General features: G+C 45.7%; 1 protein-coding gene across 2 annotated transcripts; it reads left to right on the forward strand.

The window, feature by feature from the left end:
- The first annotated feature begins 13,196 nt into the window (after positions 1 to 13,196).
- On the forward strand, positions 13,197 to 22,797 carry LOC139548191 (sialate:O-sulfotransferase 1-like). 2 transcript variants are annotated; one of them, XM_071357672.1, is made up of 10 exons: positions 13,197 to 13,590; positions 17,422 to 18,229; positions 18,451 to 18,565; positions 18,697 to 18,738; positions 19,401 to 19,585; positions 19,815 to 19,936; positions 20,100 to 20,274; positions 20,512 to 20,676; positions 20,882 to 21,082; positions 21,283 to 22,797. In XM_071357672.1, exons 2-10 carry the CDS (start codon positions 17,800 to 17,802, stop codon positions 21,633 to 21,635), a joined length of 1,788 nt encoding a protein of 595 aa, XP_071213773.1. In that variant the 5' UTR covers positions 13,197 to 13,590; positions 17,422 to 17,799; the 3' UTR covers positions 21,636 to 22,797. The 2 variants fall into 2 exon arrangements, with proteins under 2 accessions (XP_071213773.1, XP_071213774.1); XM_071357673.1 differs by lacking the exon at positions 18,697 to 18,738 and having other exon boundaries at positions 13,199 to 13,590.
- Positions 22,798 to 23,070: the final 273 nt, after the last annotated feature.

Below are 23,070 nucleotides of genomic sequence, written 5' to 3' on the forward strand. Positions count from 1 at the left end.
GTTTCCTAGGGATGTGAAACTGTATTTTCCAGACAGACAGGCAGACCTAAACTGTGAACTTGTGTGCCCTTCTATATATGAGCTGTAATTTAGTATGTCTCCATAACATGACCTGACAAGCATGGACACTTACATCATCTCTAGTACAAAAACCTTTGTTTTTACTGTTAGTGCCTCCCAGAGGGCAGTCACATCATTCATACCTACTACTGTACAGTACATATACGTCTGAATCCTGAAAATGTTGTGTAGTGTTATAGATATAGATTTGGAGGATGAGGTTTCACTGTTACTATTACGATGGTGATTTTGAGTAATCTGATCGGTTGGTTTACTTTTACAGTTCTACATTGGTGTTGCCCTTTCCTCGGCCACCCACCAAGGCTTCACTCATATCAACAACACGAGTTTTGGAAGGGTGACCCTGCAAAACTACTGTTTCCCGAGCAACCCCTATACCTGTAAGGCTATGAACACTCATACCTACGGATATTTTGCAACAAACCTGTTTGCAGCGAACATGTTGCCAGAGTAACAGTTTGAATGAACATTCCAAAATGTTACAGTGAAACATCAAACATCTACTTTTTGTAAGGATTACTGTGGCTTTTTAGCAACAGTATTAAAACTGAAAACGACCTGGCTATTCCAACTAAATAAAGTATAAAGTCTACATGGCCACTTGATTATTTTTAGCGGCAGCTTAGACCAGAAACAGACACTTACGTTCGTCGCACACTATCTTCTCGAACGGTCGTGGCGAACACAAAACAAATGGAATATATTAGCTAACGTTGCCCAACGTTCGCAAACTATTTCTCTTGTTGAACGCACCTCAGGTAAGAAACCAGACACAACAGTGCCACAGGGGAAAAAAACAGGCCTTGTGCTGAATGGGGGGGGGGGGGGGGGGGTTATTTCATTTCAGATTTAAAACTGAAATATTGACAAACCAAAATACCTACATTTGACGTACTCCTTCATATGGAGTCATTTTGGTCAAATGTGAATGTTGCTTAATGTGAATTCCAGGCTGAGAGACACAATGTCCATGGTACTTCCCATCTTTTCTGTTATGCAGTCAGAGTGAGAGCCTTCAGAGGGGAGGGAACAGCCTTTTTAACACTAGAGTGATATGTAGAGTGACTGTGTCTGTCCTTCCTGCAGCATGCTCAAAGTCACCGCTGTCATTTGCCTCTCTGCAGTGACAGATCAGCAGTTGTGCTGGCTGGCTCCCTGTCACTGTCACCCCAGCCCTGATTAATGCTGTGGAGTGTGGCAGTTACACTTGGGAAAAGGAGTGCAGAAAAAACGCCCGTCCTAGACGATTGTCTCATTCAATCCTCTCCGCTGCCCGCTCTCCACTGGCTCGCTAATCCAGTCCTGACTGTGGGAGACGGGAAGCGATTTTTCACTGTGCCTCCCAGCTCCTACCTGTCTGCCTGCCGGATGGCCACCCACTCCCTCTCTCCCGTTCTGAATCCTTCACCTGTGATAAAATTACAGCATAAAGTTGAGGCCGCCCAACGAACCCATCGGCCCGTGGCCCTCAGACACAACCATAATGCCATGCCCCCTCTCAGAGCCTTGCCTCACACAGCATTAGTAGTGCTGTCAGCTCATACTGAACCTAATATAAATATACATATCCAGGTATTGTGAATAACAATGCCCTGGAGCCTTCCTGCACCTTCGTGCCTCTGGGTACCTGTGTCTGCGGCCGCTGTGCCTACTCCTACTCCTTCCCCTACAACGTCGGCAACCTTCTGTCGCTGCTCTGGATCGAGCGGGTTTCTCCATCTGTCGGAGGCCTGCACCATGTTGTGCAGCGTGGGAGTGGGTGGATGTCCTCGTCCTTCTCGCCAGCCATGATTTTGGGCAGCTTCATGGTGAGAAATGTAACTGTTCTTGGTGCAAAAACAATTTCTTATCCCGGAGCTCGAGTAAAAAACATTACTAAGCTGCTCCCGAATATACTACGGCAGGACATTGACAACAAGTCTATCGTAGTCCATGTGGGTTTTAATGACATCATGAAGGGCAGCTCTGAACAGCTGAAACTGGATTTCAAAGAGCTGATTGACTCTCTGCTAGACAGTAACAAAAGACCCATCATATCTGGCCCTGCGCCCTCTCTGAATCGCATTGAGTGTAACTGTAAGGAGTGCGTATTTGCGGCAGAGAAATCAGGCACAGGAGAGCAAAGACTGTGTTCCAACGGTGCAGTTTAATAATAAAAAATCACAGTGAACAAAAACAATATATACAATGGGACAAAACACCTTCGCACGCCAGACATAACGTGCACATACACTTACAATAAACAATTCCGGACAAGGACATGGGGGAAACAGAGGGTTAAATACACAACATGTAGTTATGGAAATGGAACCAGGTGTGTGGGAAGACAAGACAAAACAAATGGAAAATTAAAGGTGGATCGGCGATGGATAGAAGGGCGGTGACGCCGACCGCCGAACGCCGCCCGAAAAAGGAGAGGTACAGACTTCGGCGGAAGTCGTGACAGTACCCCACCTTGACGCATGTCTCCAGGTGGAATTCCTGCAGCATTGAAGGGTCCAACACGTCCTCAACTGGAACCCAGCACCTTTTCTCCGGACCGTCACTCCACGAGATACTGAAGGCCCCTCGCCAGACCCGGTCCCCCGCCCTCGCCAGACCCGGTCCGACAGACCCGGTCCAGACCCGGCCTCACTGCGGTGGCGATCTGCGTTCTCCTTTTGGCGCAGCACAGCCCGCTGAAGGTGATCACGGACAGATTCCCATGTCTCCTCTGTGCGCCTGCACCAGTCGTCCACCGCAGGAACCTCGTTTTGACTCTGATGCCAAAGCTCCAGAACCGGCTGGTACCCCAGTACGCACTGGAAGGGAGAGAGGTTAGTGGAGGAGTGGCGAAGCGAGTTCTGTGCCATCTCGGCCCAGGGCACGAACGCCGCCCACTCCCCCGGCCGGTCCTGGCAATAGGACCACAGAAACCTGCCCACATCCTGGTTTGCTCTCTCTACCTGCCCATTCCTCTCGGGGTGAAACCCTGAAGTAAGGCTGATTGAGACCCCCAGACGTTCCATGAACGCCTTCCAGACCTTAGACGTGAACTGGGGACCTCGATCAGAAACTAAATCCTCAGGCACCCCGTAGTGCCGGAAGACGTGCGTAAACAAGGCCTCCGCAGTCTGTAGGGCCGTAGAGAGACCGTGCAGAGGGAGTAGACGACAGGACTTAGAGAACTGATCCACAACGACCAGGATCGCGGTGTTACCCTGTGAGGGGGGAAGATCGGTAAGAAAATCCACCAACAGGTTGGCAAACCCTAAGAACCGCTGCACCTCCTTTACCGTGGTGGGAGTCGGCCAATTACGCACGGCTGAGATGCTGTCACTCTCCATCTCCACCCCTGAGGTGGAAATGCGGTACCCTAGGAAGGAGACGGACTGCTGGAAGAACAGGCATTTCTCAGCCTTGACGTACAGGTCATGCTCCAACAGGCGACCAAGCACCCTGCGCACCAGGGATACATGCTCGGCGCGTGTAGCGGAGTATATCAGAATGTCATCAATGTACACCACTACACCCTGCCCGTGCAGGTCCCTGAAAATCTCATCTACAAAGGCTTGGAAGACTGATTGCGCATTCATCAACCCGTACGGTATGACGAGGTACTCATAGTGCCCTGAGGTGGTACTGAAAGCCGTCTTCCACCCGGATACGCACCAGGTTGTAAGCGCTCCTGAGATCTAGTTTGGTGAAGAAGCGCGCCCCGTGCATTGACTCAATCGCTGTGGCTATGAGCGGTAGCGGGTAACTATACCTCATAGTGATCTGATTCAGACCCCGATAGTCAATACACGGGCGCAGACCTCATTCCTTCTTCTTCACAAAAAAGAAACTCGAGGAGGCAGGTGAAGTGGAGGACCGAATGTAGCCCTGACGCAGGGATTCGGAGACATATGTTTCCATAGCCTCCGTCTCCACCTGTGAGAGGGGATACACGTGACTCCTGGGAAGTGCAGCGTCTACCAGGAGATTTATCGCACAATCGCCCCGTCAATGGGGTGGTAATTGAGTCGCCTTCTTTTTGGAGAAGGCGAGAGCCAAACCGGCATATTCAGGGGGAATGCGCACGGTGGAGACCTGGTCTGGACTCTCCACCGTAGTAGCACCAACGGAAACCCCTAAACACCTCCCCGAGCACTCTTGCGACCACGGCGAGAGAGCCCTCTGTGGCCAAGAAACAGTGGGGTCATGACAAACTAACCAGGGTAGGCCTAGCACCACGGGAAACACAAGAGAGTCAATAAGGAAGAGACTAATTCTCTCCTTGTGACCCCCTGCGTCACCATGCCCAGAGGAGCGGTGGCCTCCCTAATCAACCCTGACCCTAATGGTCGACTATCTAAGGCGTGAAAGGGGAAGGGCACAGCCACGGGAACAATAGGGATCCTTAAACTATGGGCGAACGATTTATCTATAAAATTGCCAGCCGCGCCTGAATCAACGAGCGCCTTATCCTGGGAATGCGGGGAAAACTCAGGGAAAGTGACATACACAAACAGATGTGCAACAGAGGGCTCTGGGTGAGAATGGTACCGGCTCACCTGGGGTGGCGCCAGAGCGCCCTGCCTACTGCCTCGATACCCAGAGGAACCAACCCGGTACCGACCGGCAGTGTGCCCTCTGCGGCCACAGATGGTGCACAAGCTGGAACCCCCTCCGGTCTCCCTGCGCACCGCCCCTCACAGCTCCATGGGTATCGTAGAGGGGGTGCGGGGGGATGGAACCAACAGACCCCGATCTGAACGTCCGCAGGTAGCCAGCAGGTTATCCAGCCGGATGGACAGGTCCACTAGCTGGTCGAACGTGAGGGTGGTGTCTCTGCAGGCCAACTCCCGACGGATGTCCTCGCGCAGACTGCAGCGATAATTTTCGATCAGGGCCCTGTTGTTCCATCCCGCGCCGGCAGCCAGGGTCCGAAACTCCAGGGCGAACTCCTGAGCGCTCCTCGTCCCCTGCCTCAGCTGGAAGAGGTGCTCACCCGCCGCTCTACCCTCGGGCGGGTGGTCGAAGACTGCCCGGAAGCGGCGGGTGAACTCATCAAACTGGTCAAACGCCGCATCTCCCTCTCTCCACACGGCGTTGGCCCACACCAGGGCCGTAATAATAATAATAAAAAATCACCGTGAACAAAAACAATATATACAATGGGAGAAAACCCCTTAGCACGCCAGACATAATGTGCACATACACTTACAATAAACATTTCCGGACAAGGACATGGGTGAAACAGAGGGTTAAACACACAAAGTGTAATTATGGAATTGGAACCAGGTGTGTGGTAAGACAAGACAAAACAAATGGAAAATGAAAGGTGGATCGGCGATGGCTAGAAGGCCGGCGACGCCGACCGCCGAACGCCGCCAGAACAAGGAGAGGTACCGACTTCGGCGGAAGTCGTGACAGTAACATGAACATTTAGCAGGATTCTTTTTCTTTACAACTGGCTATGTGATTATTGCATCTCAATGGGTGTAACTTTTGTTGACAATTTCGATACCTTTTGGAAACAAAACATGTTAACATCTCTAGCTTAAAAAACAAGGTTCTTGAAATGAATAACTTTTTAGTAACATATGACATTCGTATTCTGACTCTCCGAAACTCACTTAGACAATACCTTTGATGATACAGTGGTAGCAATACAATGTTATAACATTTACAGAAAAGACAGAAATGCCAGTGGTGGAGGTGTTGCTGTTTATATTCAGAACCACATTCCTGTAAAGATTAGAGAGGATATCATGTTAAATACTGTTGTAATAATATGGCTACAGGTTCATCTGCCTCACCTAAAGTCCATTCTTATGGGAAGCTGCTATAGACCACCAAGTGCTAACAGTCAGTTTCTGGATAACGTGTGAAATGCTTGATAATGTATGTGATATCAACAGAGAGGTATATTTTCTGGGTGATTTAAATATTGACTGGCTATTAATAAGCTGCCCACTCAAGAAAAAGCTTCAAACAGTAACCAGTGCCTGCATCCTGGTTCGGGTTATCAGTCAAACTACCAGGGTAGTTACAAACAGCACAGGAATGAAATCATCAACATGTATTGATCACATCTTTACTAATGCTGCAGAAATGTGCTTGAAAGTAGTATCAAGATCTATCGGATGTAGTGATCACAATATAGTAGCCATATCTAGGAAAACCAATGTTCCAAAGGCTGGGCCTAATATAGTGTATAAGAGGTCATACAATAAGTTTTGTAGTGATTCATATGTTGTTGATGTGAAGAATATTTGTTGGTCTGTGATGTGTCATGAGGAGCAAACAGACGCTGCACTTGACGCATTTATGAAATTGCTTATCCCAGTTACTAATAAGCATGGACCCATTAAGAAAATGACTCTAAAAACTGTTAAATCCCAGTGGATTGATGAAGAATTGAAAAATTCTATGGTTGAGAGGGATGAGGCAAAAGGAATGACAAATAGGTCTGGCTGCACAACCGATTGGCAAACGTACTGCAAATTGAGAAATCACGTGACTAAAATGAATAAAAAGAAGAATAAAATATACTATGAAACAAAGATAAATTACATAAAGAATAATAGTAAAAGGCTATGGATCACCTTCAATGAAATGTTGGGAAAAAAGGCAAACTCAGCTCCATCATTCATTGAATCAGGTGGCTCATTCACTACAAAACCGACTGATATTGCCAACTACTTTAATAATTTTTTCATTGGCAAGATTAGCAAGTTTAGGCATGAGATGCCAGCAACAAATGCTGACACTAAACATCGAAGTATATCTGACCAAATTATGAATGACAGATAGCAGGTAGCTTAGTGGTTGGAGTGTTGGGCCAGTAACTGAAAGGTTGCTGGATCGAATCCCCGAGCTGACAAGGTAAAAATCTGTTGTTCTGCCCATGTGCTGAAAACGTGGATGTTGATTAAGGCAGCCCACCGCACCTCTCTGATTCAGAGGGGTTGGGTTAAATGCTGAATACACATTTCAGTTGTACCACTGACTAGGTATCCCCTCATATTACATCATTTATGCAGCAACATACAATACATTTTTGGACTCACCTTGTTGTACTGTGCTCACTTGAATAGGAAGGTGGCACCTTGGTCCTTCGTGGGGAAATTTTGTCATCAAACTTTGTCATCAAAGTCTGGCATTCTCTGGATTTAGGGTGCTTTCAAGACAACTGGGAACTCGGGGAAAAAAAAGGTTGAATCATGTTGACATCAGTGATCTTCAGGTTGTAGCTCTAGAAAGAGGCCCAAGTTCCGCATTTACAATTCCTAGTTGGATGAAAGTTCAAAACTTATTTTCCCAGTCGTAGCTTGTTTTTCCTGAGGTCCTAGTTGTCTTGAACTCACTAAAGTCAGATTTTGCAGTTCCGAGTTAACAGTTGTTTTGAGCGCGGCACAAATCATGCTTTATTGACAGCATGGCCAATGTTGAATGTTTATAATTTTAAACTAGGAAAAGAGACCCCTAATCTTAGACTTGGGACCACACAGCCACTCCACTGAATAGCAGGCTAACGATTGCTTTGCAATACTTGCAGTTAGCCACACTGATTCCTTCCAAACCACTCATTGTTGAATTTGCGACTTCCAACTTGTGTAATGTTTATGTCCAATGGCCGATGAGCACCGATACGTTTTATCTATAATTTCTTCATGTGACAAGGATTAGAAAGGATTTGCCAGTAGATTGTCAACTTGATTCATGAGGATGACTGCTAGCTAAGATTTTGAAAGTATGATGTTGATCAGTCCAATCAAAGCTACTGTAGATATAATGTGATTTGACGTAATTTTATTTGTAGCACCTCTATTTCAGTCTTTTGGTTGTACTCAATCTCTGACACTAGCACCTCTATTTTGTTTATTTTTCAACTTTTTGGGGGGGTTGCGCCATTGTAGGGTATTTCATGATACGGCATTGTATGTTCTCCACAGGCTTTAAAGGGATGATTTTGATCATGGCCAACGTCATGACAATCATATATGGTTAATTACGGACATTTCAAATGCAAATAGCCAAGTTTGTGCACGAGCACTGAGGCTGAGAACAATTGGTATTTATCAACAATTATCTCCTATCGCTGTACGTATGACGCTCATAGGATTGATAAATCACACTTTTTCTATGCTTACGAACATTCTAAATTCTGTTGGTAAGTAGTATTTCTGAATAGTTTCTACACAATATTGATAAATGAAGCCCCAGGTGTAACGGTTTTCTTCCATAGTTGAAGGAGAGGACCAAAATGCAGCGCGGTTAGTGTTCAACATGTTTAATCTGACAATAAACGGGAACACTATACAAACAACAAAATAACAAATGTGAAAACCGAGACAGACCTATCTGGTGCAGAACACAAACACAGAGACAGGAAACAATCACCCACAAAATCCCAACACAAAACAAGCCTCCTATATATGATTCTCAATCAGGGACAACGATTACCAGCTGCCTCTGATTGAGAACCATATTAGGCTGGACACAGAAACAGACAAACTAGACACACAACATAGAATTCCCACCCAGCTCACGTCCTGACCAACACTAAACAAGCAAAACACATAATAACTCTGGTCAGGACGTTACACCAGGCTTTTTCTGAAGTGGATTTAACAAGCAGAACAATTCCCATGGCAATGTCCAACTCCGCAAAGAGAACCAAAGTAGAGCTGGCAGGATGAGATGAAACACTGTGTCTTTACAGTAGTGTTGGAAACAGCTAGGGCAAGGTAGTCATTTATTTTACTCATGACAATCCACAAGATATATACACATTTCAAGTTTTTTCTCCTTTTCCATAGGTAGCAGCTACCTTTCATGACAGGAAGAAAGCAACCCTGGTCTTGTGATGACTCCTGGACCTTTTCCATTATAGTCTCTCAGGGTATCCCCCCACAGCCTTCTCTCTCTCTCTCTCTCTCTGCCATGTCTCCCTGCCATGTCTCACTGCTTGAGTGAGCCAGTGAAGTGAGAGTGTCAGTTGTCAGTGAGTGCGGAGCTCTGAGCCAGTCAGCCAGCTCTGAGCCTGTCACGACTTCCTCCCGAAGTCGGTCCCTCTCCTTGTTCGGGTGACGTTCGGCGGTCGACGTCACCGGTCTTCTAGCCATCGCCGATCCACTTTTCATTTTCCATTTGTTTTGTCTTGTCTTCCCACACACCTGGTTTCAATTACATCAATTACATGTTGTGTATTTAACCCTCTGTTCCCCCCATGTCCTTGTCCGGTATTGTTTATTGTAAGTGCTTGTGCACGTTATGTCTGGTGTGCGTCGGGTTATGTACCCATTTATTGATTGTTCTGTTTTCCGGTGAGTTTTTATTATTAAACTGCACCGTTGGAAATACAGTTTTTGCTCTCCTGCGTCTGACTTCTCTACCGCCAGTACGCACCCCTTACAGATCCAGTCAGCCAGCTCTGAGCCAGTCAGCCAGCTCTGAGCCTGTCAGACAGCTCTGAGCCAGTCAGCCAGCTCTGAGCCAGTCAGTCAGCTCTGAGCCTGTCAGCCAGCTCTGAGCCAGTCAGCCAGCTCTGAGCCAGTCAGCGAGCCCTGAGTCCTGCCCTGCTGCCCTGAGACCATGTCAGTGGAGGAGGTGACAGCTCAGGCTTCTCCCTAACCAAGCACAACCCTCACATCCCGAAAGAGTCCCACAGCTCTCTTTCCTCTCTCTGTCTCTATGAGTCAGCCGGTCTATGAAAGGGCTCCTTCTGAATGTCTCTATAACGATAAATCTCTTTATAATCTATAATCAAAGCAATAGTGGGGTTGAAAGAGGGATGAGTATTTGAACTAAGCTCTGAGTGATTTCAGGGAGCTGAATGATGTCTTCATTATCTCAGCATATCATCAAAATAAATGTGACACAATCAGATTCGTTATAGTTTCTTGATCCAGAGGCTCAAATCCATTATGTCACAGTAGAAATAGAAATTAGCCTGCATCACCAGTGTCCATACTAATAACTTCATTAATGCTGTATCAACAACATGGACACATCTATCAGACTAAGCCAGCTCCACTAAAAGCAGCATGCATCTCCCCCACTACTGAGAGGTACCTGTAATAGCAATTTATAGCAATGTCATTTCATCTCATTACAACTAATGTGTTTACCAGCAAAAAATTTAAAACTAAGTAACAAGGCACCATAAAACAAATTGCATTTCTGGCCCGCATGCCAGAGTTTACAAATGATAGTCATCAAGCAACAACAAAAACATAATTTGCAACGCACCCATCCCTTTTCCATTTTAGACCATGCTAAACAAAACATTACACTCAGAGTGCAGGCCAGGCAGGCAGTGATGAAACGGAGTCTGAGAAGGAGAAGAGTCTAAATGGCAAAATTAGAGCATGGACTGAGGCTGCATTTGTCAAGCATCCAATCCCTCAGCTCCATCCAAGTGACTGCTCTGTGGTCAAATGAGTGTGGAAAGCAGACTTTAAAGTTCAGTTCCCCCTTCGCCCTCAGCACCAACAGACAGACATATCGCTCTTGGCTCATTGTATGATAAAAGGCCAACTCAAGCGGCACTGTTTCAGTCCATCCCTGCAGGTAACTAGAGGGCACAAACCCTCCCTCCCTTTCATTCCTGGCATGTGAATGTACTCTGACTGAATGCAAACAAAGAAAGGGGAAAGGGCAGAGAGAAATAGCTGATGGATGCTAACAAACATGGAGGAGGAGTGAGGAGGATGGGGGGGAGCAGACCAACTCCTGACATTTCACAGAGTAAAGGAGGTCAATGTTGAACTGAGTCAGCCCTGGATTCATTCATTACTAATATGCATTGCTTCATTCAGTTTAGCCCCTGGGGATAAGCTGATTTGTATGTCCGGACCAGATGACAAACACATTATCTTGGACATTACTGCACGGCAAACTGATGAACATATCTGTCACTGGCAGGCAGTCCGTGTACAGACTAGAGTCAGATGCATTGTCCTCTATTTGCTTATAGACGGTAATATAAAGCCAAGGAAAGGACACAGGGATGTCATGCTATAAGCCTTTATGTCTTATATCCGTGTTATATATGCAGCCTGCATGCATGGATGGTAACCTGTAGTGTATAGAAGGTGTTAATCCAGACCCAGGGTGAGGTATAGTCTACTTTACAGAGGACTCCTAACATTAATCCTCTTTATCCCCTGGGCCCAGTTTTTCTAAATGTATCTATCTGAATTTCACCCATCGGAAAGGATTGAATGCATAGAAATAGAATGAATAGAACGGATGAATCATTGAATGGAATGGGGACTGCCATTCTATTCATTCTATTTCTATGCATTTAATCCTATTCGATAGGTGAAATCCAGTTAGATAACTTTTAGAAAAACTGGGAACAGATCTTTGCCTCTTGATTTAATTAGAACCCTTAGAGTTCTGGAGAGTTCATTCCAGCCTGGGGTACATCAGGAGCTATGCTAATTCTCTGTCCCTGCGACAGTTACAGGGTTTCTCATCTGCATCAAGGGCAAAGCAGAGGCATCCATTAGCATCTGTTTAATTTGTATTAATTAGGTTTTATATGACTGCATACCTCTGTCAAGGTTGTGGTCGGCGCCAGGCAGCGTCAGCTGTAATTACAGTACTTGTAGTTTGCATGGTGTTGTGCACATTGACACAAGGCACTCTGGGTAATAAATGAGCTTTTTTTGTCGATACAAGCAGAATGAATGTACAGTGTGAAATGTAAGTGTAAATACGAGAGCTTCTCCAAAGGCTCAAGATAGCATGAAGGTCATACAGCATGAAGCTCATATACCCATGGGAGAGGTGTGTGGGAGTTTGCACTGCAGTGAGGATCTGTGACGGATGAGATGTTTTACAGTAATACTTCACCCGCTGTTCTATACAGAGACCCTTTCCGTGTGTCTGTTTCTAATTAGGAAAAGTAATCAGTGTGTTCATTACGACCCAGCCACACAGGGATGAACTATTTCAATCTAGCAGGGGAGAGAGGGAGCAATGGCCAGAGCTGTCACCAGTGCAGTGTGATGCTCTATCTGATCAATGCTATGAATATCCATTTCTAATTGCGCTAAGATCTGTTCCTTCTCCAGCCACTATATTCTCCATCTACAGTAAAACCAAGCCTATTGATTAGCACCAAGTCCACTGTAGAATTCAGTTAAACAATCATCTGGTGTGTGTGTGTGTGTGTGTGTGTGTGTGTGTGTGTGTGTGTGTGTGTGTGTGTGTGTGTGTGTGTGAGTGTGTGTGTGTGTGTGTGTGTGTGTGTGTGTGTGTGTGTGTGTGTGTGTGTGTGTGTGTGTGTGTGTGTGTGTGTGTGTGTGCGTGTGTGTGCGTGCGTGCGTGTGTGCGTGTGTGTGGAAAATAACTATATTTTTTTCTCCTCTGTTTTTCAGGTAAACAAGCGAAGCCAGCAGAAAGTCTTCCCTCTCCTATGTTCTAACCATCCTCATTAACAGGTCAGTCAGGCTGCGTTTACACAGGCAGCCCAATTCTGATGTGTTTCCCACTAATTGGTCTTTTGACCAATCACATCCAATCTTTTCACATCTTTTTCAGAGCTGATCTGATTGGCCAAAAGACCAATTAGTGAAAAAAATATCAGAATTGGCCTGATCACAGCCTAATAGACTAGCACTACAAACTGACAATGTAGCATCCACAGCTGCACCCCTTTCTATCATCCCTTCCACTCTGTTTGTAATTTCAGGCTAGCGCTGATCTCATTGATCCATCGAGGTCATAACACGGATGCAGCTGTTGGAGTCTGATATTTCAAATTCAAGCCACACATATTCCCTTGCCATCGGACGCTTCCAGTCTACAGCAAAAAAAGATCAGAAGCCAACCTCTATTTTCACCGATATTTCACAGACATTAATAGGTGTCTGTAAAACCAGGGGCACCTGTCTAGAATTACAGTATTTAAACAAATGAATGACAATGTTCCATGATGGAGCCTAATTGATATATCACAATGAATGTAATGACAGAAAGTAAATATACTTATTTTTTATATTTTATATGATTCTTACAAATAATGTAAATATTATCGAATGGAATAGAATGAAGGTTTACGCTGTATTAGGCAGACAATGTGGAAAACGTGCACAGTGCACATCGAAGCCCCAGTGAGCTGTGAGGAGTATCCTTGAAGAGCATGCGCGCTGTATCCCTATCTCTGTCTGGTTAAACAGTTGGGTCTGTGCGCGAATAGAGACAAACGTGATGCTGCTCTGCTGTGTGTGTGACCGAGGCGACATTGCGAGGATTAACATATTGGGATAATTGTTTTTCTAATGACTTCGCGTTAGAAGGCATTACATAAGAAAATGAAAAGAATGAGATGAGGCCGACGAAGAGGAGACATAAACATCGCCACATACAATGAGCGCCAATTCGACTCAGAAACACTGAAGGACTGAACACTCGGATGCCATTTATGAAGGATGTGCAGAATTTGTTTAACATATGTAGCTTTTGTTAATGATTCGTTTTTCGTTCGTTTGTTTTAGCCTAGCCTACTATCGAGATACTGGCGTTATGGTAAGACCTACAGTATGTTTGTAATTGTGGAGCTGTATTGATTTAGGAATTATTCTATGTTGATGTTCTAACGTGTTAATAAGTAATTTGTGCATGGTCTAACCCGTGAACTTTTATAAACTACTGAACAGCAATTGAAAACATAGCCTCAAATGTGATTTTGGTGATTTAAAAGGGTTATTGTAAATTGATGTGATGCATAACTAATGCATCGAGGCCATGCGAAAATCTACATGATGCAAACAAGTGGAATTATAGATACTAGATTGTTTTTGATCAGTTGAAATTTAACCTATGATTTATTGGCAAATCTTTCCTCATATAAAGGGTCCCACTTTTCCCCAACTTATAATGGCATTTAGAAAGGGCTCTACCACAGAGTATTCATTCTAAACCATTTTAAATATGATACAACATCGAAGTGGGAGTCCTTATTGGTGCTAGGTTTATGCCCAAGACACAGCAGATCATTACACAGCCCTCAGTAGAGAGTTTCTCCCTCTGTTTTCTTTCCATAAAGCCCAAGAGAAAGACCCCCCCCCCTCTCTTGTACGCATACACACACACACACACACACACACACACACACACACACACACACACACACACACACACACACACACACACACACACACACACACACACACACACACACACACACACACACATACACACACCACCCCCCCTCCCTCCAATCTAGTATTGAATGGGGTATTCAGTGGGCTGATTTGTGTTCCAGGGTGGATCACAAGCTACAGCCTCCTGGGCATTTGGGTTCAGCAGCTGGGGCCATGGTAGGAAAAGGGGAATGGTGGAAGGTTGCAAGGGAGAATGGTTGGAGGCTAGTTGTCATGTTTCAGGAAAATGGAGGTGGGAATGAATGTGTCAGAGGATCAGGTATTATGCCAGCATGCCACCAGTCACATGTGGAATAGACAGAAGACAAACATGTCCTCCTCAAAGCCATAACTGGCTATATAAAGGATGAAGGAAAAAACAACAACAACTAGATTTACAAAAATACTCATCTTCATGACAAATTCAATAGAAGACCCAGTAGGGGATTCATACCATTTCCAACATCAGCTACAGACAGATGAAGCAAAATATTACAACAGAACATTCTGGAACTGCAGTTAAAACTTTCTGCTAAACACACTTGCAGGCATAACTAGGTGTTCTTCAATAAATACAGTACAGGTCTTGTTGCAGCAGAGCTTGGTGCAGCTACTCATTCTTTACATATGGATCCATTTTATTTCAGTAGTCAATAAAAAAGTGTCCAGGACGTGGCATTTGCAATAATTTTTGCAGCCAGTTATTGAGTGGTTTTTAGTGACTGTGTTTTTTTTATGGCTTGGCCCATCAATCTGCAAATGGAAATGAAACACAAAGTATAAATAACCCAAGATGGTCCATTTACTGACAAAATATTAATGCAGCACTACATATATATCCCTTGCTGGCTGGCTCTTAAAGGATTGGTAAGTGCTGGCCCTGGACCACTCTCAGGAGTGGCTGAGTGTCACGCCCTGACCATAGAGAGCTGTTTATTCTCTATGTTGGTTGGGTCGGGGTGTGATTTAGGGTGGGTTATCTAGGGGAATTATATTTCTATGTTGGCCTGATATGGTTCCCAATCAGAGGCAGCTGTTTATCGTTGTCTCTGATTGGGGATCATATTTAGGTAGCCATTTCCCCATTGTATTTGTGGGATCTTGACTATGTTTGTGTGTAGTTGCTTTCTGCACTGCATGTAGCTTCACGTTTCGTTTATTCGCTTTATTGTTTTTGTGCGGGTTGGTCGGCGAAGCCGAGGGGCGAGTCTGAGAGCGAAGAGGAATATTGGGATAGACTGAGCGAGGAGTATTGTGAGATAGTTGAGGGGAGTGATGAGGTAGAGTGGATGTTTTGGTGTCTGGAGCAAGACAGTCGCCGTGAGGAGCGTCGGACCAGTCAGGAGATACGCAATGTGTTTCCAGTGCGCATCCACAGCCCGGTGCGTTCTGTGCCAGCTCCTCGCACTTACCGTGCGAAAGTGAGCATCCAGCCAGGACGGGTTGTGCCGGCTCAGTGCTCCTGGTCTCCAGTACGCCTCCTCGGTCCAGGATATCCTGCGCCGGCCATACGTACTGTGTCTCCAGTGCGCCTCCACAGTCCAGTACGTCCTGTGCCTCCTCCCCGCACTCGCCCTGAGGTGCGTGTCATCAACCCGGTACCACCTGTACCGGTCCCACGCATCAGGCCTCCAGTGTGCTTCCACAGTCCAGAGCTTCTGGCGACAGTTCCCAGTCCAGAGCTTCTGGCGACAGTTCCCAGTCCAGAGCTTCCGGCGACAGTTCCCAGTCCAGAGCTTCCGGCGACAGTTCCCAGTCCAGAGCTTCCGGCGACGTTTCACAGTCCGGAACCTCCAACGACGGTCCACGGTTCAGAACCTCCTGAGACGGTCCTCGGTCCGGAACCTCCTGAGACGGTCCACGGTCCGGAACCTCCTGAGACGGGAGCCTACTCTAGAGCTCAACTATGTTTATGATAATCACCTTGTCTGCACTGCACTTGAAGACAGTCTGTGGTTTCCAGGAAGTAAGGAGCAACATGAAAAGAAAAACAAAGAAGAGCAACTAAAGAAGTGCCTCAGTGCTTGCCTGGGGCAAGGCAGTTCCTCTGAAACAAAACAAATAAAATGTGTAAGAGGGAGCTCTGTCTGGCATATCAGGATATGAATTTGGATGAAAATTCGAGAGATTTGTCTGACTCTGCAAGAGATTTATCTTGTCCTGAAACTTATTAAGAGATTTGGCTGGTTTTTGGAAGGATAAATGTATCTGTCTGTAAAGGCTCTCTTAGTCACGGCAGTGCTTTATTGCCAGCCTTCCTATACTTCTTGAATCTGGTTTCTAAAGTTTATTTTCCATTTCAAAGTAACCTATTTTGCATGTGATTAATGCCTTAAATTGTTAATGGCATACACAAAGCCCTGGTTAAACTGTGCTTTGTTTGAGCAATAATCTACATTCATTAGTGAAAGGTTCAGCTTTAAACTGCAGGGTTCCTATTTTTTGTTCATTTTTCAAGAAAGAAGATGCTACCCACAGCTCAGTGGAAAACGGAGTTACCTCAGTGGAAAACTGGCATTACCTCTATTATGAAACACATGGTTTAAAAGTATTGTATGGCCTAGTTGAGATTGACGAATGCAATCTGGTTCCTGCAAATGCAAGTATGTTATTGCTGAAAGGGAGGGGGTTGAAAAGCTGACTGAGCTAAATGTGTTGACCTCACACTGTTGGTTCATGTCAGAAAGTAATGGATTAGATGATGACACAGTGAATCTCACATTGTGGTGGAAATAAATAATTCTTGTTAAAAAACGTAATGTAATCACTGGCTAACGCTACTAAAACTATTCTTTTTGTGAAGGGAAACTTGGATCTGCTAGTTACTCTATAAACTCATGAAAATAATGTTTCTCTAAGCTTATTTCCATTCCACTCTGGTCTCCCTTGGTGTTGGCGAGAAAGAAAGCCACCACATGTCAAGCCTTTGTTTAGGACTGGGCCGTGTTCCAAAGTTGAGTCTGAGATGAAGGTGAGAGGTTACGCGGACAAGAGCAGGATCTAGTTTTGAGACCATTCAGGCAATTGGTTTTGTGTCATGCATGTCAACTACGTATTGTAAACAAGTAGACATGGAACTTATAGTGTACCAACTTGTAGAGGAGGAATTGGTGACTTCGGCTCACCTCCTCTCCTTTATAATATAGACATATACAACCATAACCACTCTGCCTCAGTAACACAATTCAATTTCTCCTGTGTCTCTTATCTGTAGTTTCATCTTTGAGGATAAGAAGAGAAAGCTGAACCTTGACCTCATTCAGACTGCCTTCCATTGGCTCCGGAGAAGGTGGGCTGAATCATCCTGATTCAAGAGGCTGTGCATTACAGTCAAGATACGTACAGCAACAAGCTATGGAGCGGAACCTCTTGCTTGAGTGGATCATGGTCGAGGTACATTTAAGGACATTTGACGACTAGGCTCCACCAACTCCTGATTCCTATTCCTCTCGTGGTGAGAAGTATTGTAGTCCACAATAATCGTATTGCTGAGATGACTAGACAAGAGAGTATGTTACTGAGATAGAATACTTTACACCAGAGCTCTGTATATGTTTGAAGCCAGCGGCAGGCTGAGATAAAGAGGGGATCGATGGCCAAGCCCCTCTACAGACTGCAGCGTTTCCTCCGGAGGACCCAGCTGTTCCTGCTCTTCCTGGGTGTGGCCTACATCATGGCCGGGAGCGTCCTGCTACTCCAACGGGCCAACCTGGTGGTGACCCAGCGAGGGGCCACCAGCCCTCCACTGTCCTCCCTGCCCTCCATACCCTCACCACCCTGGGCCCTGGGGATGCCACCCGTGAGGATAGGAGGCTACGGGGGCAGGAGCTCACGGATCATGGCCAGGGGGCAGGGGTACCAGCCTGGGAGCCCGTTGGACGACAGGACTGGAACACGCTGGCTCATGTCGAGGAATCTGGAGATCCGACACCTGCGGCGGCGCTGGTTCCACAGCCTGATGACGGAGAAGGATATGTCACAGGTGGAGAGGAGCACCCCCAGGAGGAATGTGCCTCACAAAGGTACCTACCTATCCCAAAAAGGAGGAAAATGATTCTCTGCCATTGAGAATGGAGATTCTGAAGGGGTATTGTATTCTATAAATTAGCTATCTCAAGTTTTGGAGACACTACCTGAAAAAGTGGTTGACAAAATGAAGTAACACAATGACAAATTACTTAACCTGTAACTAATGATTTGCTATTTTATGAATGTGTGTTTGTTTGTTTGCTTTCATGGCAAGGTTCTTACATGGGCTGCTTCCTGGACAATTCCAAGGAGCGGGCTTTGAGAGGGTCTGTATCCACTGATTTCCGCAAAATGACCAGCACCATGTGCCAGGATACCTGCTCAGCGAGGTAATTGTCTGTCCATCTTGCCTCAACACACTATTATCAGATCTTTCATAACACAGGAAGTATTTCACATCTCAGGAGGAGCATATCATCAACATTATATAACCCTCATTCCCCTCCTATAATCTCTGCAGATTAAACTGCACAGAATCGGTGTATCTGGAATGCACCCACAGGTAGGCAGACCATACAATTAGCATAGCATAGGCATAGGCTCACCCGAGGAGTTCCACGATACTTGACTTGTATTAACTATTAATGGAAGAGAGTTTGGGGGGGGAAGAGAGTAAGCACAGACCTACAGTTGCAGGAGCAGGGCACTAGCTGGTTTGTCACAGGCTGAGAAATTGAAGCCTCCGAATTAAGGATGTGTGAGCAGAGGAATAGTGAGGAGTATTGTTGTCTCTGGTCTCCCAGGGCAGATGTTGAGGAGGGGGGGTTGGAGAGATGGAGTGATCTACAGTGAGGGACTAGGGAGCGACAGGCAGGCAGACTACTTCAGTCTCTGTCAGTATTAATTGTGCAGCAGAGCAAAGGGAGCGAGACATTCAGTGCTCCCCTAATTAACCCTTAGGGTAGAGGAGCGTGCTGCATTTGCATTGCTGTTTAATTCATTATTAACATACTGTATGTTCTCGTGTTATACGTACGGTTCAGCATAATTATAGACATAGATTACTCTTGAAAAAGAAGACTCTTTAGGCAGTCAATATATGAAATACGTTTATTTTACAAAGAACAAGATTGTTTAGTGATTACGGATGTGTTGTGAATACTTTGTGAGTTGATGCAAACTGTTACCAGAGTCTTATATCTATCTGAATGTAATTTATTACAGTGGCTACCAGTTTGCTGGTCTGGAGTACGGGTCGGAGTGTTACTGTGGCAACCACATCACCAGCCTGCGTGTGAGAGACGAGGAGTGTAACTTGGACTGTAAAGGGGAGAAAGGCTCCCCCTGTGGAGGTGTTGGGCGCCTGTCAGTGTTCACGGTGGAGGATGTGCTTCCAGGCCAGAGGAGATGTGAGTATCAGGGACCTGGTCCAATCTTGAGAGCTGGGGAACAGCAGGAGATTGAGTCAAGCTGATAAAGCATCGCATTCATTGTCAGGAGAACACACATCTGTTACACACCCACACAGACACGTCTAGGGCTCTGCTTACAGGGAATGTTCAGGTATGTTATAGTTCTGTATTGAAGCCATATGGCTGAGACTTGCAGCTGTGCAAACTACCTCTCCTGTGTTTGCAGACAGGAACGTGCGCTACCGCGGCTGCTTCAGGGAGCCTGAGAACAGCTCCTCTACATCTCTGGTCCATGTGCTCCAGCCCAACCTCACCTCCCAGTCCTGCATAGAGGCCTGCATTAACAAGGTTGGACCCCTAGGGTGCCGTTGTCAGGATTTTGCAGTATGACGATGCTTATAAATAAATTGTTTCAGCATTTACGACGTGCTTATGAAGACTTTTTGAATGCCCTATAAACCCAGTATGCGTTTTAGTTTGTTTAAAGTGTGACCAAATTTGCCTGGCCTAGGAGTTTCCTCTGGCTATGCTGAGGAGTCCGGACTGTTTCTGTGGTTACGCTACTCCTGACTTCACTCTCCATGAGCCGGCTGAGGAGGAGCACTGTTCACAGAGCAACACCACTGAGGCCTCCTTACCATCAACCCTCCAGCGCTTCTACCAGGTCTACCAGACACCTGTCCAAGGTAACACGGTCAGACAACCACAAAAGCATTCTTCCTTCGAATCTAAATCCAACCTTGTGAATTAATTTTAAGCACCACTCCGGCATGACACCAAACTCCACTTTGCACCACGCAAATTAAAAATTCCACTCAAGTTGTTAAAATTGTGTTGGCCCTTCTGCAATTCAGTATGTTTCTGAGCAGACTATGTACAATTCCCATCCTGATTTAAAATGTTAAATTCCTTCTTTCTCCCAGATTCCAGATGCACAGAGAGGAAGTTCCTACCGGAGAAGTCCAGTTCATTGGTAGCGCTCTCCAGCTTCCCAGGAGCAGGCAACACCTGGGTCAGACACCTCATAGAGTTGGCCACAGGATACTACACAGGCAGCTACTACTTTGATGGAACCCTTTACAACAGAGGTCAGCTCCTACACTGTACAGCCACTTCTGTCCTTGGCCATCTGTTGTGCAGATCCAGCTATTTGCCTCAGTCCATAATAAATTCAAGATTTTTAAAAAGGAAGTTATCATCCATACCCCTCTGTCTGGCTTGGCTTATACGGCCAACGACGGAAACAAAATATTTCCCATATGGTGTGTGTATCTGTGTCTTGGTGTTGTGTAGGCTTCAAAGGCGAGAAGGATTACTGGAAGAGTGGTCGGACCATCTGTGTGAAAACACATGAGAGTGGGAGGAGAGAGATAGAGATGTATGACTCTGTCATCCTGCTGATCAGGAGCCCATACCGTTCCCTCATGGCTGAGTTCAACAGGAAGTGTGCAGGACATCTGGGATACGCCTCTGATCAGCACTGGAAGACCAAAGGTACAGAGTCAGACTGGAATCTGGGTTTGATTGTGGCATGTATTAGTCATGTACAGTATAGTACACCAGCCAAAGTAGGAGACCTCCTGGGACCGTTTTTTTTATTGCAGGAGGGAGGGTCTGTGTGTCTGTCTGCATTGTGTGAGTTGACGTTGTTCTTTCTGAAAGGTACTGCACAATAACATGCTCCCCCCTTGTAGAGTGGCCTGAGTTTGTAGGCAGCTACGCCTCCTGGTGGGCGTCGCACGTACTGGACTGGCTGCGGTTCGGCCGGCGTGTCCTAGTGGTCCACTTTGAGGAACTCCAGACAGCGCTGGTGCCCCAGCTACGATCCATCACCTCCTTCCTCAACGCCACAGTGACCGAGGACAGACTGCTTTGTGCCGAGAGCAACCAGGATGGACACTTCAAACGCTCCGGGGCCCGGCAGCCCACCTTCGACCCCTTCACACCCGACATGAGAGGACTGATAGATGGACTGATCCGTGCGGTGGACCAGGCTCTCCGGGACAGCAATCACACAGGCCTTCCACTGGAGTACCTGCCCAGATGATGGACAGCTAAACTCTGATAACCCTGATCTCCACCTCGTCCACTACCCTGTCCCTCCTCGGTTTACACTGCCTTTTAGCTGTGGTGGCACGGATGGATGGGTACCCCCTATCCAACCCAAGAGAAAGTGTTTCATATCAGGAGCGTGCCCTGCAAAGGAAACATAGTCATATACACAGAGGCTATTCTCACAGAACACTTTCTATGTTTTAGAAGCACTGGTTTATCAAAGAACTGTCTTTCTGTTTTAGAAGTGTTAGGCTTTTTGGGACATTGCCTTATTGGGGGTGAACTTATAAGTGTACCAAACAATGGAAACGGTTTCCTCTGTTTTAAATCAACTCTAAATAAACGGTACATCCTATAAGAACTATAGGCTACATCCTGTGGTTCAACCCACTTTTGAATTTTGTTATTGTGATTAAAATATAAAAACTCTATACAGTATATTGGATTACAACATAATAAAGTGATATTTAAAATATTTAATGCAAGCAACGTCTTCAGAAAGGGATACTGTTGTAATATGAGTTAACATTGGAGTGTTTGTTAGGTGGTGTTGTTAATACTGATAACGCATAATTAGACCATCAAGTAACCAAATTAAACAAAATGTACCACTATTCAAAAACTATCTTGAGGGATCAACTACACTACAGCCAAGGGAAGTGGGAAAATTATGTCAGGTTGTATTTTGAGGGCTACATCCCTAGAAAGAAGGAGAGGGAGAGTGAGCAGGCCCATGACAGAATGATCTGTCCCAGCTCAAGAGAGCAGCCCTGGACAAGACCAGACAGACATACAGTCCCAGCCTGCAGGTTTAGCTCAGGGAAGAGGGGCAAGTCGCTAGTCCTCTATACTAATCTGTACTGAGCTGATAAGCGCAGCAGCACTGGTTGTGTGGGCGATGCACTATGTACCAGAGTGTCTGGATTTACAATTGTGTAATATGGTACTCTCTCTCGCTCTCTCTCTTTTTCTCTCTCTCTCTTTATCTCTGTCTTGGTCTCTCTCTCTCTATCTCTCTTTTTCTCTCTCTCTCTTTATCTCTGTCTTGGTCTCTCTCTCTCTCTCTCTGTCTCTCCTTGTCTGCAGCATTCGATACACTGATAGAAAAATTGCTAAATGTTTTTTGGAAAACAGATTAAAGTGATAGTTCAAAATACAGAACTACATGTTGTATTCCTATTAGGCCTTATTACACAAATACACATTATAAAGTGTGTATATCCTGAAAATAAAAAGGTATATTTGAGCAGAAACCATGGGTATAAAATATTGACGTGGGATTCTGGGAAATGGGGAATACATGCTGAGCGCATTTTTCTATTGGGGGCCGAAGTAGGGTTGTTATTATCAGTGGCGTGTTTTCATAGACGCCAAGGAAAGCCAGGCTTCCCAAACAAAGTACAAAACAAAACAAAAATTATACATAA

This window comes from Salvelinus alpinus, chromosome 21, assembly GCF_045679555.1.
Source record: "Salvelinus alpinus chromosome 21, SLU_Salpinus.1, whole genome shotgun sequence".
Lineage (NCBI taxonomy): Eukaryota > Metazoa > Chordata > Actinopteri > Salmoniformes > Salmonidae > Salvelinus > Salvelinus alpinus.